Below are 19,164 nucleotides of genomic sequence, written 5' to 3'. Positions count from 1 at the left end.
GTATAATGATTAACCATAATTCCAGAGGACTAAAGATGAAATTTGCTACCCATGTCCTAATAAAAGATGCATAAGCCAGTCAATGAAGAATGAGGAGTATGTGTGTGTGTGCATACATATATATATTTGAATATGGGTGAAATTTTATTTTGCTTGATTATGCACAGATATTATGGACTTTGTTGTCTTTTGTTTTTAACTAGAAGTGAGGCAGGAAAATAGGACAGATTTTTGCTAATTAGAAAATAAATTTAAAGAAGATAAGTTTAAATTTTAATTCTTTAAGGAAGTCTCCCTGGTAATTTTCTTATTCCTTATGTCAGTCTAAACTATTTTCATGTTGTTGTTTTTCTATTGTCTCATATTATTTTAAAATAACTACTTCTAATTAGTATTAGTTGGGAAAATGGATAGAATTCCAACCCTGGAGTCAAGAGGAATTATTTTACTGAGTTCAAATTTGCCTTCAGATATTTACTAGGTATGTGATCCTGGGCAAGTCACTTCACTTTTTTGCCTCAACACATTTATAAAATAAGCTGGAAAATTTTTTTCCAAGAAAATCATATAAATGGGGTCACAAAGAATTAGATATGACTGAAAAAAAGACTTGAGCAGAGTTTTTTGGTAAACTACTTTTTTTTTTTTAATTATTGATGCTTTTTTTTTAAACCACCATTTCCTGACATTATCACTGCCTCACTGAACTCTTGATCGTAATAAAGAAAAGCAGCCAGCCAAAATCAAAGAAGCAACTGTGTCTGTCAACAAAGAAAACTTTTCCCTCCTCTCCAACCTTTATAATGATGAGAGGAAAGTAAACTCTTACTTCATACATGGTGCTTATGTTTAGGTACTATAGTGAATAACAAAGATGAATAAAACCCAATGCTGCCTAATAATAATAAATTTATACTCTAAGAGTGAAGATTTATACAAATAATTAATAAATATACAATGTGCCCAAGAGACAAGTAACATAAAAGGATGTACAACGCTCTATAGAAATAAAGAGAAAATTATTACTTCTGGTAAAAGTTGTAGAGGTCAAGGAAATCTCCATGAAGAGTTTGAGCTAAGCCTTGAAGGCGAGACTTCATTAGGAAGCAAGAAGAAGAAAGGATCTATGTGGGAGAAAACAAAAAAACAAAATGCATAGATATAGGTAAGAAAGGGAAGGAAACAAACATTTAAGTAACTACTATGTGTCAGGCACTATACTAAGTAATTCTTAATATTTAATTCAATCATTTCATTTGATCCTTTCAATAACTTCAGGAGGTAACTATTATGATCCCCATTTTATAGCTGAAGAAACTGAAGCAGTTGACTTTATTAAAATACACTTTATATAGACTCACATCACAGAAGATAATGAAAATTCTGACAATGATTTTGAATTACATTCTAATATAATCAGAGCTCTACTTCCAGTATTGCTCATCTTTTGTTTCTGAAGATCAATGATGGATATCTGAATGTACAGCATGCTTGGTTGTGCCCAATCAGTACAATACCGACTCAGAAGATTCTACTACAGATCGGCACAAGTAGTTTATTAGAATATCTGGAATGAAGACTTCTCTAGATCTGTGCTTCTCAAGAAGCATACTTCTTTGAAGCAGGTCACCATGCTGGATGGAACTGTGTCAGAATCTCTCGTGTCTCACAATCAATACTAAAGTTCTGTAGAAAGACCTCAAGAGTAGCCTTTTTTTGAGAGTACAGATTCTTCTGACCACCATGTGAACACTTGACTTGGGTTAAGTTCTCAGTAAAATAGTCCTTTAGGTAAACATGCTATGTGACCAGTCCATCAGAGCAATGCTCTCTGAAGCAGTTTGAATGCTGGCAGTTCAGTTCATGAGAAAGCTTCAATGTCTAGTACCTTATCATGCCAGTTAATCTTCAAAATCTTCCTAAGATAACTCAAGTGGACACAGCTCAGTTTTCTGGCATAGTGACGACAGACTGTTCAGGTTTCACAGGCATATAATAGAGAAGTCAGCAAAATAAAGATCTGTATACCTTCAGTATACTATTGTCGACTGTATGTGGGATAGATTGGAAGAGGAAGAGACTAAAGTAGAGTCAACAATAATCAAAAAATAATGATTGCAGGTCCTCATAGAAGGAGCAGTGAACAGTGGAGTTGACTACCACTCAATTTGATCAGAAGCCTCTGAGAGTCTAAAAACCTTTATTTGGGAAGAGAGGCAAGTATATCTACCATATACATTTCTTCATCATTTATTAAGTATTTACCATAGTTAATTCTGGTATTAAATCTATTAAGACTACTACTACTACTATAGGAGTTAGGGGGGATACAAAAGAAATAAGAAGGCATCTAGATGGCACAAAAAAGCTCCAGAGCCAGGAAGAGTCATCTCCTTGAGCTCAAACCTGGCCTGACACATATTAGCTGTGTGACCCTTAGCAAGTCACTTAACATTGTTTGCCTCAATTTTCTTATCTGTAAAATGGGCTAGAGAATGGCAAAACACTCCAGTATCTTTGCCAAGAAAAACCTCAAATGGGTCATGAAGAGTCAGAATGACTGAAAAATGACTAAACAACAACAGAAATAGAGGTGAGATATTTTTTCTGTCAGCTTAAAATATTCTTCAGAAGACAAAAGGCAAAGAAAGATGATGCAATATTTTATAAAGTATTCTATACACAAGAGTTTAAATATTTAGTTTTTGATTTTGTCTTTTTCACAGAACTGAACTTTCACTAAACTTTTTCATAGATTTTAAATGAATCGATTTCACAAAAATTAAAACTAGCTTTCATATTTTTCTATGGAACCAAAATATCATTTTCCCACCAAAAATTCTAATAGTTACAGGAATCTTGACTATGAAATTATATGTCCCATAAGTAATGAAAGGAAAATACATTCATGAGGTCCACATAAATAAATTATTTTTAAAAATTATTTTATAACAGGAGTATTCCCTTTCATTATCAGTTCACTTATGTTTTTCACCCCGTTTGAGATAATAAAGAATATGAGAAGTTGTAATGTCAAAGACTTTTCAGGGAGAAAGTCACAAGTCATGGATCCTTTTTCTCCTGGCTAATCTGTAGTCCACAAACTAAAGTCAGTAATTTTTGTGTCTAAGACATTTATAAATAAACACAAAAATGATGAAGCAGAGAGATAAAGAAAACAGGCAGAGATAAAGGAAGGAGTACAGGAGGGAAGGAGAGAGAGAGAGAGAAAGGGAGAGAGAGAGAGAGAGAGAGAGAGAGAGAGAGAGAGAGAGAGGAAAAGAGAGAGAGAGAAATAGCGCAAGCAAAAGAGGGCAAGCAATTTTTTATGAGTCAAATATTTAGGAAAGTATACTTCATCTAAAAACCAAACTTTTTTATTGCTGTTTATGTAGATGAGTCTTGGAACAGCTGTTCACATTCAAATCCAGAGCACATTAGAAAAATTCAAATTCCCCCCCCCCAAAAAAAAGTTAAAACATTCACTTACTTTTATAGAATGCATAGATTTTGTGAACTAATACCTTAGACTTATGGTACTAACCACAAAAGCACTATGATACCTTCCAAGAAAATAATGAATATATCTAGATATTTCAGCCTTTCACCTTAGAATAATTTTTCTCATCTCTTTTTGTCTTTTTAAATAACAGCTTTTTATTTTTAAAATCTATGATAATTTTCAACATTCACCCTTTTAAAACCTTGTGTTCCAAATTATGTCTCCTTCCCTTCTCCCCACACCCTCCCCTAGACAGCAAGTAAAAATGCACAATTCTTCCATATATATTTCCACAATTATCATGCTGCACAAGAAAAATCATATCAAAAAGAGAAAAAAATGAGAAACAAAACAAAATTCAAGCAAACAACAACAAAAAGAGTGAAAATATAATGTTGTGATTCACATTCAGTCCCCACGGTCCTCTTTCTGGGTGCAGATGGCTCTCTCCATCACGAGACCATTGGAACTGGCCTAAATCATCTCATTGTTGAAAAGAGCCATGTACATCACAGTTGATCATCACATAATCTTTTTGGTGTATATAATGATCTCCTGGTTCTGCTCATTTCACTTAGCATCAGTTCATGTAAGTCTTTTCAAACCTTTCTGAAATCATCCTGATGATTATTTCTTATAGAACAATAAGATTCCATAACATTCTTATATCCTAACTTATTCAGCCATTCTCCAATTGATGGGCATCCACCCAGTTTCCAGTTCCTTGCCACTACAAAAAGGGCTGCCACAAACATTTTTTCACATATGGGCCCTTTTCCTTTTTTTATGATCTCTTTAGGATATAGGTTCAGTAGAGACACTGCCCTGATCAAAGAGTGTGGTATACACAGTTTGATAACCCTTTGGGCATAGTTCCAAATTGCTTTCTAAAATGGTTAGATCATTTCACAACTCCAACAATGTATTAGTATCCCAGTTTTTCCACATTCCCTCCAACATTTGTCATTATTTTTTCCTGTCATCTTAGCCAATCTGAGAAGTGTATAGTGGTACCTCAGAGTTGTCTTAATTTCCATTCCTCTGATCAATAGTGATTTAGAGCATTTTTTCATATGACTAGAAATGGTTTTAATTTCTTCATCTGAAAATTGCTGACCATTTATCATTTGGGGAATGACTTATATTCTCATAAATTTGAATAAATTCTCTATATATCTGAGAAACCTCATCAAAGAAACCATTATTTTACCTAAGTTTCTTTGCAGAGTGAAACAAAACTAAATCATACCAGTCATTAATTATATAATGACTATAAAATATTATGCAAATGTTTTACCTTTAATAGAAATCAAAGAACTCAGATCTTAGACTGAGTATCCAGGAACAGATTTCTTCCTTGAATATTATCTAGTTACTTAATTCTAATTTAGTTGGATTCCTTACAACTTAAGATAATTCTGGCAATTATTTCCTGAGTTATTACAAAATTCATTCATCCTATAAAAATGTAAAGTTAATTCATTTTTGGGATAGAATGTATTATACCACTCTTAGAATTTTCTCTATTCACTAATCAAAAGAAAAACAATTAAAACTCTAATACACGATTTCACAAACAAGGTACCTAGAAGCTTAACAAAAAAAAAATTATTAAGTATAACTATATTCTATTATTTTTAAAATGTCTTTAATCATTTAAGCCAAAGAAAAGTATCCTTTTAAAAGAAGTTTTAAAAACAAGCATATAACTTGCAATAATGATCAATGGACTGATCTATGATTATAAGAATACTATTAAGCATAAATATATAAATTAACAAGCAGAAAATATTTGGAAAGAAATAACATGAAGAAAAGGGAGAAATTCTTCAGAGTTAACCATGTTATTTACATTAAAGGACTTGTTTAAAACAAGAGAAAACCAAGCTTGAATCTACCCAACATGAAATATTTTCTTTTGACAAGGCATATAGACAATAGAGCAACTGCAAAGAAAAATTAAAAAACAATTTAGTAACATATCCAGAGGACAGAAAGGCATAGGATAAGGAAGGGTTAAGCAAAACAGGATCCCAACTCCAGAAAGAAGAAGAAGCACCTTCCTCCCCTTCAAACCATACACTTTACTTATATATTCTGAAATCCCTAATAACCTCTGCTGAGCAACAGACTGATCTTGACCTCTAAAACAGTTAGATCTTGATTATATTTCTTTTTTTTTATTTTTATTTTTTCATAATTATAACTTTTTATTGACAGAACCCATGCCAGGATAATTTTTTACAACATTATCCCTTGCGCTCAATTCTGTTCCAACTTTTCCCCTCCCTCCCTGCACCCCCTCCCCCAGATGGCAAGCAGTCCTTTATATGTTAAATATGTCACAGTATATCCTAGGTACAATATATATGTGCAGAACCGAACAGTTCTCTTGCACAGGGAGAATTGAATTCAGAAGGTAAAAACAGCACAGGAAGAAAAACAAAAATGCTAACAATTTACACTCATTTCCCAGTGTTCTTTCTTTGGGTGTAGCTGCTTCTGTTCATCATTGATCAATTGAAACTGAGTTAGATCTCTTTGTCGAAGAAATCCACTTCCATCAGAATACATCCTCATACAGTATCGTTGTTGAAGTATATAATGATCTCCTGCTTCTGCTCATTTCACTTAGCATCAGTTCATGTAAGTCTCTCCAAGTCTCTCTGTATTCATCCTGCTGGTCATTTCTTACTGAACAATAATATTCCATAACATTCATATACCACAATTTACTCAACCATTCTCCAATTGATGGGCATCCATTCATTTTCCAGTTTCTAGCCACTACAAACAGGGCTGCCACAAACACTTTGGCACATACAAGTCCCTTTCCCTTCTTTAGTATCTCTTGGGGGTATAAGCCCAGTAGTAGCACTGCTGGATCAAAGGGTACACACAGTTTGATAACTTTTTGAGCATAGTTCCAAATTGCTCTCCAGAATGGCTGGATGCATTCACAATTCCACCAACAATGTATTTGTGTCCCTGTTTTCCCACATCCCCTCTAACATTCTGTATTATCTTTCCCTGTCATTCTAGCCAATCTGACAGGTGTGTAGTGGTATTTCAGAGTTGTCTTAATTTGCATTTCTCTGATTAATAATGACTTGGAACATCTTTTCATATGGCTAGAAATAGTTTCAATTGTCTAGTTCATATCCTTTGACCATTTATCAGTTAAAGAATGGCTTGATTTCTTATAAATTAGAGTCAGTTCTCTATATATTTTGGTAATGAGGCCTTTCTGATTATATTTTCTATGTTACTATTAAGATTGGTTAAAAAAAATTTGCAGATGATTTTAGAGTTTAAAACAAAACAAAATTTTTTTCTTATTCAAGAATGTCTCGATCAATGCCTCAAAGTAGATCTTCAGATGTTTAAAAGCAAATCATGCACAAAATGAGTTACATGCTTTAAGAGGAGGATAAAAGGGCATCAAACAGTAATTTCATTATGTTTATTCCCAGAGCCAGGAGCTACACTATACCTACTCAGGGAAAAGAAGAGAACAAAAAATCAAATGTCAACATCTTCTTTGGTACATATGTCAGCCTTATCAAAGGTAACAGAAAAAATAGCAGAATTACAACTCAACTAGACTCTAAGAATGCTAATGTAATCCTTATCTTGGTTTTTACTTCAAAAATATGGTGGGAAGGGTAAATCCAACCTCTTTATTTTATAGATTATGAAACTGAGAACAAAAGAGGTTAACTGAGCTCACAAATGGTCGCAGAACTAATGTAGCAGAGCCAGGATTTTATTCCAACATTAGTAACATTGCCCCATTCTGCCTGCTATGAAAGCTCCAGACACAGTATTGTGGGAGAAAGAAATTAAACCTTTAATTGATTACAATTTTCACAGAGGCAAACAATAAAATGTCAAACCAATGCCACTCAACACTGAAATTTTTTATTGGAAATTATTTTTAGAGAATTCAAATTTCTGTAAAGATGAAGGAATACCATAGAAATATGAATACAAGAATATTAGATGAAATAGAAAAACATGAAAACCACTATTTGATTCTTCAACTCCGCAGAAAATGCCTAACACCAAAAAGATCACAAGTTGGTTAATTGAGTTCCAAAATTTTTCCAGTCAGCCAGCATGGCCTTAGACATCATGCTGGCACATTACAAAATTATAAGAGAGTAGTTACAAACAGCACTTCAGACTTGTAAATTATTTAATGTGTTCAATATGCCAGGCTAATATTCCATGTTCTTTAAAAGAACTTGTACTCATCAACTCCCCTGATACAGTTGTAGTCTAAGATTTCTTTCTGGATGTACCCATTACCAAATAATTCTAAGTCTTTGCATTTTTTCCAATTAAACATTATTCTTCTAATGATGTTTTTCTTTTAATTGCATTTTACAAATTTACCATATAAGATTTAATAGTAAAAGAAGAATCCATAAAAATGGGATATCAAAAATGTAGATGACATAAAACTGGGGGGATAACTAAAACACTAAAAGACAGCTTTGATACCAAAAAAAAAAAATATCATGACCAGTTAAAATTATGCACCAAATTGAACAGAATTAAATTATAAAGATAAATGTGAAATTCTATACTTTAGTTAAAAAAAAAATCAATCTAAACTCCTAAACTCTTCCCATCTCAGTTTGGAATCCCTACCCATTCACTGGACAATTCAAACTATATATGGCTCATAGACATCTTAAACTCAGCATGTTGAGAATCGAATTCATTATGTATGTGCTTCTGTGTATGTAAATATGTGTGTGTGTATAGTATATGAAATTAAAATGTATATTTATTTGGAACACACGTATATCCATGTTATTTGTAGATAATAAATCTTATTAAGCATAAGTATAAATTGATTTTTAATTACATATACATTTATAACATATACATACATAGGCATCATTGTGTGGTGTAGAGAGATATACCTAGAACTCAGGAAGACCTGGGTTGAAACATCACCTTTGATAAAACAATGGAAGTTGAAATATCACCTCTGATAAAACACTGGCTATATGTGTTGATGTCCCAAACAACTCTCTAAGATCATAAAGTTGCCAAGAAACTACTTAAATCAATGAAATCATCACATGCCCAGACCAAAAAATGCCCTATCTCTTCATGAGTTCAAATATGTTAAAGATGTCTTCCTCCATCCACTACTGAATCACCTTTAAAAAGAAAACTTAAGACATTTACACATGCAAGAAAACATGCTACATGTTATTGTTTCTTTATACTACCACTTCCAAAATATAAAGATATAAATCTGCTTTCTTTCCTACATATATAAAGAGAAAAGTTAGATCTATTTCTCAAACATATAATTTTCACTGAATTTAAAACAAGATGCAATTTTAGAGACCACCTAGTCCAAACTCCTCCATTTACAGGAAAATAAATACCCCAGGCACATTAAGTGGGTTGTCCAGGACCACACAGATCCTATATAAAAAATGAACTTAGATCTGTCCAATTCCAAATAGAAGGCAATTTCCAAAACAACATGCTGAGTATCAATTATCTAAACTTAGTGAAGTTATCACTGAATTAGGAAGTAAAGTAGGTGGGCAATGAATGGCATTTCCTATGACAGACCTATTATGGGTAATAGTCACAAGCAAATGACCAGACAAAATGTGCATCAGAGTCCAACTTTTTCCCACAACTACTCCACAAAAATGTAGCAAGGGTACGGGGGACAAATTCTACTAGGGAATATGAGGAACGAGTTACTCCCATTTCCAGCCGAAACAGGTCTAGAAGAAAGAGGCCTGGTGACAAGAGAATAGGGCCAGCCCAGATTCCTTCCCTTATGGAGCCTAAAGCACAAAGACTGAACTGGCACCTGCAAAAGTTCACTAAGGCAAGAAGGAGGATAGAAGCCAGCATTGATAGGCCTAATATGGTTCAGAGAGTAGGAAAAAGTGGCAACAGGATGCTGCGTCATTGCCATAAGGCTGTTAACAAGGTTATATAGAGGGATGGTTGTTCAAGGCAGAGAGAAGTCATAGGACCTGAAGCTTCAGTGTACTGACCAAAGATAAAGAACAAAAATGAGGAACAAGTATATAGTTATAACCTTGGAAAAGTCAAATCTCAGGTGCAGCCCTGGGCATAATCTGAAACCTGCAAATAATCAATCACATTGAGTCACATCATGACACATCATATCACATCAAATCTACAGAACTTCTTAAGTAATAGAGAGTGACTAAGGCTAGCAACAGTTTACTAGCGCTCCAAATAGAGGCAGTTCTATAGTTGTTTTGTCAAGGTTAAAACTGGGGTCAGAAACTTGCAAAAACTTAAACCAGAAGGGCTACAATCAATTATCTTTGACTCAGATAACTCTTGAGTATGCTGAAAGCTTGCAGGTCTACAGTCTAAGCCACCTCTGAAATCCTTGAAGAACACAGAACTCAATATTCCCAAGAAATCAGGACCCAAAAGAATACAAAAGAGATACAAGCTGCTCCTTCGACAATGAGTGAACAAATACCATAAAAAGCTATTATGGAGACACTGATACCCAAGACACAAATCCAAAAGAATAAAATATCTTCAAAATATCTCTAAACAAGGCCTAAAAGAAAAACAAGGCTTGGACACAATTCCTCCCAGAATTCCTGGAAGAAATGAAGCAAGAATTTAAAAAGAGAAATAAGTTATTTTATAAAAAACAAAAGTGCTAAAAAGAAATGGAAAAGAAATAAGAGCAATACACTAAAGATTAACGACAACTATAAAAATGAAAAAGATCCAAAACTTTAGACAAGCAATAAGAGTTTATGAAAATTAAAATGGGACAAAGAGAAGTAAATTATTCCACTAAACAATAAAAATATATTAAAACCAAGTCAAAAAGACTTTAAAAAGCTGGAAAAAATGTTATCTCATGAGAGAAATAAAACTCCCAAAACAAGTGAAAAAGAAAAAAATTTAAGAATCACTGAACTACCTGAAAAGACATGATTCCCCCCCCAAAAAAAAAACAAATCCCCAAACAACACACATCACATTTCAAGAAATAATAAATTTTCTTGTGCAGCATGATAAATGTGGAAATGTTAAGAAGAATGGCACATGCTTAACCTATAATGGATTATTTATCTAGGGGAGAGGGGGTGGGGAGAAAGGAAGGGAAAAAATTCAGAATATGAGGTGAATGCTGAAAACTATCTTTATATGTATTTTGAAAATTAAAAGCTATTATTAAAAAGTTTGAAAAAAGAAATAAAACTGCCCAGGTCTCTTAGAAATAAGGGACAAAGTGAAAATAGAAAGAATCTACCAGTCATCCCCTGAAATCCCTCACGGAAAATTTCCAAGAATGTCACAATAAAAAAAAATCAAGATCTTCTATTAGCAGGATAATACACTATGACCAAGTAAGAGATATACCAGGCTGTTCGGTATCAGGAAAACTATTGCTATAATTGACCACATCAATAACAAAACCAACAGAAATCATATGGTCATCTCAATAGATGCAGAAAAAGCTTTTGTGACCAAATACAGCACCCACTCCCAATAAAAACACTAGAGAGCATAGGGAAAAATGGAGTTTTCCTTTAAATAATGATCAGTATCTATCTAAAACCAACAGCAGGCATTATTTGTAATGAAGAGAAGCTGGACACATTCCCAGTAAAATCAGGGGTGAAACAAAGATGTCCATTATCACCACTATTATTTAATATTGTACTAAAAATGTTGGTTTTAGCAAATAAGAAAAGAAAAAGAAATTAAAGGGATAGACAATGAGAAGATAAAACTCACTCTTTGCAGATGATAATGATGATATACTTAAAGGATCCTAAAAAGTCATCCAAAAACCTAGGTGAAACAATCAACAACTTTAACCAAGTTGCAAGATATAAAATAAGCCCATACAAAAAAATCAAAATCTTCATCAAAAAAAAAAGTACTGAAAGCAGTCAGAACAAAAAAATCACAACAAAGGAAGCATAGTCAGAAAAATGTAAGAGAAAGAAGTTTAAAATCAATAAGTTAGTCAAAAAAAATTAAATATAATATCTATAAAGGGAGAAATAAACCTTATTTGAAATAGAGAACTTCAAATTCAAATATAGCAGTCAACAAACATAAAAAGGTAAATACTAGCAAGCAATTAGAACAGATTAAACAAAGGTAAAAAGACAGCTTAATTACTCAATAGATAAAGAGCTGGCCCTCAAGACAAGAAGACCTGAGTTTAAATCCAGCCTCAAGACACTTACCAACTGTATGATTCCCAGCAAGTCACTTAATTTCTGTTTATATTAACCCAATAGAGAAGAAAATGGAACTAGAGTATCTTTGTCAAGAAAATCCCACAGATAGTATGGTCTACAGGATTACAAAGAATTGAACAAGTTCAAATACCTAAACAACAAGCAAGGGTGAAGTAATCACATTCAAATAAGAAAGGTGACAAGTCAGAACTCTAAAATATCTTCAAAAGTCATGGAGGGAGTTAAATGAGACAGAGAATCTAGGAGTACTTTGGCTATGTTTTTGTGATCTTAAAAAAAGAATGGAAAGAAAAGGGAAAAGGCATAAAACAGAGAAGAAAATGAGAGAGAAAAGATAAAATTCTATCATATAATTGGAGTATTCAAGTAGAACACTATTCAAAAAGGAGGAAGGAATGGAGGAGTAGGCAATACTAGAATTTCATTTTCATTTGAATGGTCAAAAAGGGTAGAACATACATACATATATACAAACTTACATATACACACATAAGCATATGCAAACATATGTACATACATAAAATTGGGTGCAGAAATAAATTTGCTCACCAGGAAAATAGGAGAGAATGAGGAGAGGGAAGAGGAGAGAATGTTCAGCACACTCTTTCTTGATTTGGTAATCTTTTCTTCTTTGTAAAGAAGGATGAGAAGCAAAGAGAGGAAAATGTATAGGAAAATACATTGGAGAGGTATCTACAATTAATGACCAAAATTATAAATGTGAAGATGGGGGAAAATCTTTGTAACATGTTTCTCTAATAAATATCTAATTTCCAGAATACATAAAGAACCGATTCAAATCTATAATCCAATTGATAAATGTCCAAAGAACATGAACAAGCTGTTTCAAAGGAAGAAATCCAAGTCATCAATATCCAAACCACTAATAATTTAAGAAATACACATTAAAGTAACTCTGAGGTTCCACCTTGCACTAAATAGATTAATAAAACTGACAAAAACTAAAAATCTTTATGTTGAGTGACTTGTGAGAAAATAGGAAGAGCATTATTTTGAAAGATACTAAGCTATACATGCCCTTTGACCTAATAAAACCACCAAAGAGATCAAAGAAAGGAGAATATGACTCATATATGCAGAAGTATTTATAGCAGTTCATTTTGTTCTGGCAGAAAAATGGAAACTAGAAGGTGCTCATCAACTGGGAAACATTTATACAAATTCTAGCATACACAGTTTTATGCATTGTGGTACAAGAAATGATTTTAAAAGAATCAATTCAGAGAATTGGGGAGGCTTGTATGAATACAGAGCAAATTACACAGAATCAAGAGGAAAAAAATTCCATAAAAACATTGTAAAGACAAATAACTTTAAAAGAAAATCAATTTGATCAATGCAATGACCACTTACAATTCCAGAGTACCCATAACGAAACACGCACCTCCTGTCATAGAGGTAATGACATAGGATAGAGAATGAGATATATTTTTTTTGGAAATGACCAATGGAAGAATTAGTTTTGTTTGATTATGCATAACTGTTACAAAGGTTTTAGATTTTGGTTTTGGGGAGTTATAGTTTAAGTTTTCTAAAATGAAGAAAAAATAGATTTTTATAAACTAAAAAACCTAAAATAAAATTTCCTGGAAATGAGTTAAAATTCCAATTAGTTCATCAATATTAATTGGGCATTCATCATATAAAAAGCAAACTATTAAACACAATGGGATATAAAAGAAAAGAAATATTTAATATACTAAGAAAGTTTTAAGATCTATTGATGGTATTGTTTGAAAATGATTTTTTAATGAATAATTACCATTTGGCAATAAAGATAAACATAACACAAGATTGTTACTCAAAATTCATACTTGTTCATTGATGAATTTCCTTTAGTTTTAAGGTCTAGCCAAAGCTAACAAATGACCTGGCATCTCCATGGCTAGAAATAACTCACAATAACTCTTAACTCTGCTATCCTCTGATACAATCAAAACAGTTTTTAGTGAAGCCTATGCGATACACTAACCTCACAGCTTCAACTTACACAAAGAAGACAGAACAGAATGTAGAGTAGCATCAATATTTCTGAACTATAAACAATAATATTCAGACATGAGTTGCTAAGTTATTTAACTAAAGACCCTAAGACAGATCCTTACCCAAAAAAGAAATCACAAAAAAAAACAAAAACCACACACAGATGTAATGGGCTGAGGCTTGAGTTGATGCACTGAGGTCCCAAGCACATGAGGCTAAATAGTAATTGGACCATACTCTATTAATATATAAGCTTGGAGAAAGAATGGCCCCCGCCCACTCTTTGTGCAAATCCTGATGTGTTGTATAGGAAATGACGATTCTGGTGGGTGGAAGAGGAGGAGATGGCTCAGTGGGTAAAGCACCAGCCCCAGCCTCAGACACTTAACAATTCCTGGTTGTGTGACCATGGGCAAGTCACTTAACCCCAACTGCCTCAGCAAAAAGCAAAAAGAAGAGAAACAAACAGAAAGGTTGTCACAATGGCAATCGCAAAAAAAAAAAAAAAAATGCTAGCAGAGAGAGAGGTCTGAGCTCTCCTCCCCTTCCTTTTTCACTCCCCTGCCTCCACCCACCAGAATCATCATTTCCTATACAACACATCAGGACTTGCACAAAGAGAGGGCGGAGGCCATTCTTTCTCCAAGCTTATTTAGTAATAGAGTATGGCCCAATTACTATTTAGCCTCATGTGCTTGGGACCTCAGTGCATCAACTCAAGCCTCAGCCCATTACACATAGAGAGATTAGCAAAGACTGGGATCAGAATTATTATGGCAAAGTATCTGATTTTTAATTTTCAAATAATTATTCTCTACAAAGGAGAGAAATATACTAAGTCAACAAGACAACTGATGACTTAAGTGAATAAATCTGAGTGGAAATCAAATGCCAAATTTAGTCAAAAAATTGGTTTAGCTTTTTTTTTTTTTACTCCATTGAACATTATAATCTGTTGACTAGTTTGACCAACAGTTTTCATATTGTATAGACACAATTAGAATGCTCCTGGGCCAACACACAAAAAAAAAGTATATTGTGAATATATGGCTTTGAAAGACAAAATAAAAGTTCTATATCTAGTTCTACAAAATATAAAATGCTACCAAATTGATCATTTTGAGAATACAAAAAAAATAAATAAATAAACAAATCCTGATGATCAGAACTTACAAGAGAGGGATGTCAATGATTAACTTGATTAAGCAGCAAAGCAGTTCTTCTATGAGATCTTCAGAGTCAGCTTCTGGTAAGATACATCAAAGATTCATCAGAAAACAAGAATACAGGCATCTCTCATCTCAAAGTCAGATTATTCTTCATTCAAATACAAATAAGAGCTACAGGTTAATTTTACCTTATTTCTAATTCTGATTTTTCTTGTGCAGCAAAATAACTGTATGGATATGTATACATATATTGTATTTAACATATATTTTAACATATTTAACATGTATTAGTCTACCTGCCATCTAGGGGAGAGAATGAGGGAAAGAGTGGAAAAGTTGGAACAGAAGGTTTTGCAAGGGTCAATGCTGAAAAATTACTCATGCATATATCTTGTCAATAAAAAGCTATAATTAAAAAAAAAGAGCTATCAAAAACATGTTCATCTTTTAATGAAACCCAAATTATGAATCTAATTAAAATCTGTGATAATCAATCCCTGGTATGAGAATTTAGTGTCATAAATTAAACCACTTATATTCTCCAAAATTTTGAACAATTCCTTTTTTTTTTTTTTCTGGAGGGGCACATATATGTAGATTTTGATTTTAATTGCATTCTGCCTCACCATGAACAGGACTTAGACAGTAGTCTTCTGAGAAGAAAATGTTTAGGAGGGGTATACTGCAAGAATTATGTTGTACAAAAGCTGAGTCAAAGAAAGACAAAGGACCTAACTTAATTTAGCAGACAAGAAAGTATATAATCAGCATTTACTCCTACTATGACAGGAAAAGCAGTTAATAAACAGATTTTTGATGAAAAAGGCTCTCTTTACCAAAGCTGCCCAGTTTAAAAGATATGACTTAACAATCTATTTCTAAGTTGATTTGTTATAAATGTCACCCTCTGGCTCACCCTCCCAAATGCAGTGACCCAGATCTGAGAAGCATCATTTAAAAATCACTCACTGAATCCCTAAAGGGGATTTCAAACCAAATAACTTTGCCAGTTTAATAACATCCCACTAGTCAGCAAAGCAGCCAGAAGAGCTTGTTTATCACCAAAGGTGAAAGAACAGATTCTGGAAACCCAAAGACTGCCTGATTGAGCCTTTTTCTCCCAAGAGGGAAAAAAATCCTGATTTTAAACATAAAAATGGTGGCAAGGATTCCCTACTCTGTATTCCAAGCATCACTCTTTTAAAGCATGACCTCATCTCCTCATGAACAAAGTTTACAGCTGAGTCAATTAAGCAATGTAACCACAGCTTTAGTGCCATTTTTAAAAAAATGATAATGAAAAATAGATTTTAGTGCAAATGAAATGTGGAATTTCAAGGCCAAAAATATAACAGCAGTTCATGTCAAGAATAAGCATTTTCCAAATGAAATTATTAAAAGTGTTCTTTTGCTAAAAGAACATTCCTTCAAAAGATCAAGTTTCTCCTCTTATTTGGGGGGCAGATAAATGGTAGGGTTCAATTTCTATGTAAAAAATCTTCAATTACTGAATGTTTCTTGAATTCACAGGGAAGCCCAAGTAACTTAAGACATACAAAATACCATAATTTTTAAAGGAACTTTCAAAGTTTTCACACAAGGTCAAATATATATCTTCCTTGGTTCTAAGAAAAGCAGTATGGTATAGTGGATAGGGAGCCCTGGACTTGACATTAATAAGAACAGGACTCAAATCTTGCCTCTGACAATTACTAGCTGAATCATGCCTGAAAAAAAATCACTTACCCTCTGCAGACCTGCAATAGTTCAGGTAGGAGGAGCAGAAATGCCTCTTATACTTTTTCACTTTTCATACCCTTGATTCAACCCATTTGAATACATAGGGTAACTAAATTTTCGGTTCATCTGGGCATTATACAGCTCTATGGAAGCCAAGACTGGCCTTTGATAAGACAACAGAACAATTAGCTTCACAAAAGAAAATTATTCTAAAGCCAAAACAACCTCTATCTAAGCCAGCTATCCTAGAAAGTATGTTCTTGGCTAAAGGAAAAACTCAGAACAAACCCAAAGTGACTATCAGAAAAAGGAAACCAAAAGACACAACTTAGCATTATCATGACATTTGAAGGATAGTTGATTTTCTTTTCATGAAGAAAAACTGAACAAACATCAAAATCCAAACTTACAATCTAATTCCTCAAAAAACAGATAGTTATGGTTTCACAATACTCAAGAATAAATTACTGAGACTATTCAATCCACATTTACTGTATATGCCTACTGGCATTGCAGTAGATCCCTTAAACTCAATGTGTCCAAAACATAACTAACAATCTTTCCCCATTATTAACTCACTGCTTTGCCAAATTTCCCTATTTTCATTAAAGGCACAACTATCCTTTCAGTCATCAAGTTTCACAATCTCATAGTCATCCTCAATTTTTAACCCTATCTCACCCAACATATTCAATTGGTTGCAAGCTTTGTTATTTCTGCCTCCACAACACACATTTCTCCTTTTCTCTTCCATTACAAGTCCATCACCACATGGAGTTTCCCAGTTCCTATTCTAACTGTGAGTAGGTAGCCAAACAACAACAAAACATCAGTGTGATGGTGAGTTTCTATTCTTGAATCAAAGATGTGGATTCAAGAAGTATCACAGTGTAGAAGATTGTGTTAAACTTTGCATCAGGAATATGTGTTCAAAATCCTGAGCGAATTATTTCACCTTTCTAGACATCAGCTTTCTGATCTGTAAAATGAATAAGTAGGGGTAAAAATATCTGTGATTAGATTTAAGGCCTTCAATGAATGTGGGAAAAAAATTACACCTTTATTTTCATTCACCTCTAGCTGAAAGTTAACATATCCTTTAATTATTCAGACACTATCCTGAGAAGGGGCCCTTAGGCCTCACTAAACTCCCAAAGGGGTCCATGACATGAAAAAAGTGAAGAACTACAGAGATAACTATCTCTTAGATCCCTCTAGATTCAATCTATGATTCCATATATAATCCTATGACATCCTTTCCTTGGACAGAGAAGGAAGAATTACCAAAAAGGTGAGAAGTAAAGAAGAAAAAGAACATAGACAGAGGAAATAAGTATGTGATGATATAAGTTAGGCTAGATGCAATAATTTTAAAAGAGCATTAAAAGAGAATGAGCTAATTGTTATTTTCTTTAAATTTGCATTCAGAAACTCAAACTGCCAGTTAATCACCATTGCCCATTACTATATAGTGCCAAGCATCATAAATACTGAAAAACACACCATGAAATGACAGAATTACATTCCAAAAAATGTTAATAGAGTGTCTGACAAGCTCAGAGCACAACTTAATTTTCTTGAAATTAAAACCAAACAGATAGCTGGCTGACATTCCTTAAAAACCTGTATTCAGAAAATCATGGTAATATGTACTAGGTTGCTGCCAATCTTAATAGTAAGTTAAGAATATCTAAGTAACTTGAAAGCAATTAATTTTAAGTTAATTTCTGCCAAAATAAATTACAAATTATTCTTTGAAAAAGTTATGCCCTATTTTAAAATACCTCTGGAAATAAAATTGACTTAATCTACAGACCCATATTCTACAATAACACAAAAAAAAATCAGCAACTATAAAATCAAGTTTAACTACTTTTATTGTTGTTTTGGAAAACATGACCCTTGATTTAAATGTTCTAATCAATTACATTTTAACCAAAATCTTATTAGTCTCACACAAAGGAACTGATTTCTTAAGACAGACTAATTATATTATGAGCTATTTTCTTTTGTTTTTAAATTTGTATATACATATACATATACAGAGATATATTTTAAAATTTGTTTTAATTCAATTTTATTTTATTTTCAGTTTTTAATTCTCTCCATGCTTTTCTGCCTCCACCCCAATACAAAACCCATGTAAAATATTCATTCATGCTGAACAAATTCAAAGAGAAGGAAGGCAAGAGGAAATAGGGAGGGAGACAGAAAAGAAATAAAGGAAAGAGAGGAAGAAAAGGAAGAGAGAAAGGAAAGAAGCAAGAAAGCAAAGAATATAGGTTTAAACTATGCTCTAAGTCCATCAGTTTCATCATGAATCTGTTGAACTGTGATTAATCATGGTGCTGATCAGAGAATCTAAGTCTTACAAAGTTTATCTTTAGAATATTGCTGTTATCTTAGAAATTTTTCTCCTAAAGGCAGAGCCAGGATGACAAAGTAAAGACATGGATTAGTCTAAGCTCTCCCCCAAATTCCTCCA

The 19,164-nt window shown here is 33.1% G+C and overlaps 1 protein-coding gene across 5 annotated transcripts in view; it reads right to left on the bottom strand.

The window, feature by feature from the left end:
* Positions 1–19,164, bottom strand: part of DYM (dymeclin) — a 590,636-nt gene that overhangs the window by 479,582 nt on the left and 91,890 nt on the right. For all 5 annotated transcript variants that reach the window (XM_051969633.1, XM_051969632.1, XM_051969635.1 and 2 more), the window contains one exon: positions 14,944–15,016. In XM_051969633.1, the coding sequence (XP_051825593.1) occupies positions 14,944–15,016 (73 nt within the window). The remainder of the gene's footprint in view (positions 1–14,943; positions 15,017–19,164) is intronic.

Source organism: Antechinus flavipes, chromosome 1, assembly GCF_016432865.1.
Source record: "Antechinus flavipes isolate AdamAnt ecotype Samford, QLD, Australia chromosome 1, AdamAnt_v2, whole genome shotgun sequence".
Classification (NCBI taxonomy): Eukaryota; Metazoa; Chordata; class Mammalia; order Dasyuromorphia; family Dasyuridae; genus Antechinus; species Antechinus flavipes.
This window is presented reverse-complemented; position numbering and strand designations above follow the sequence as displayed.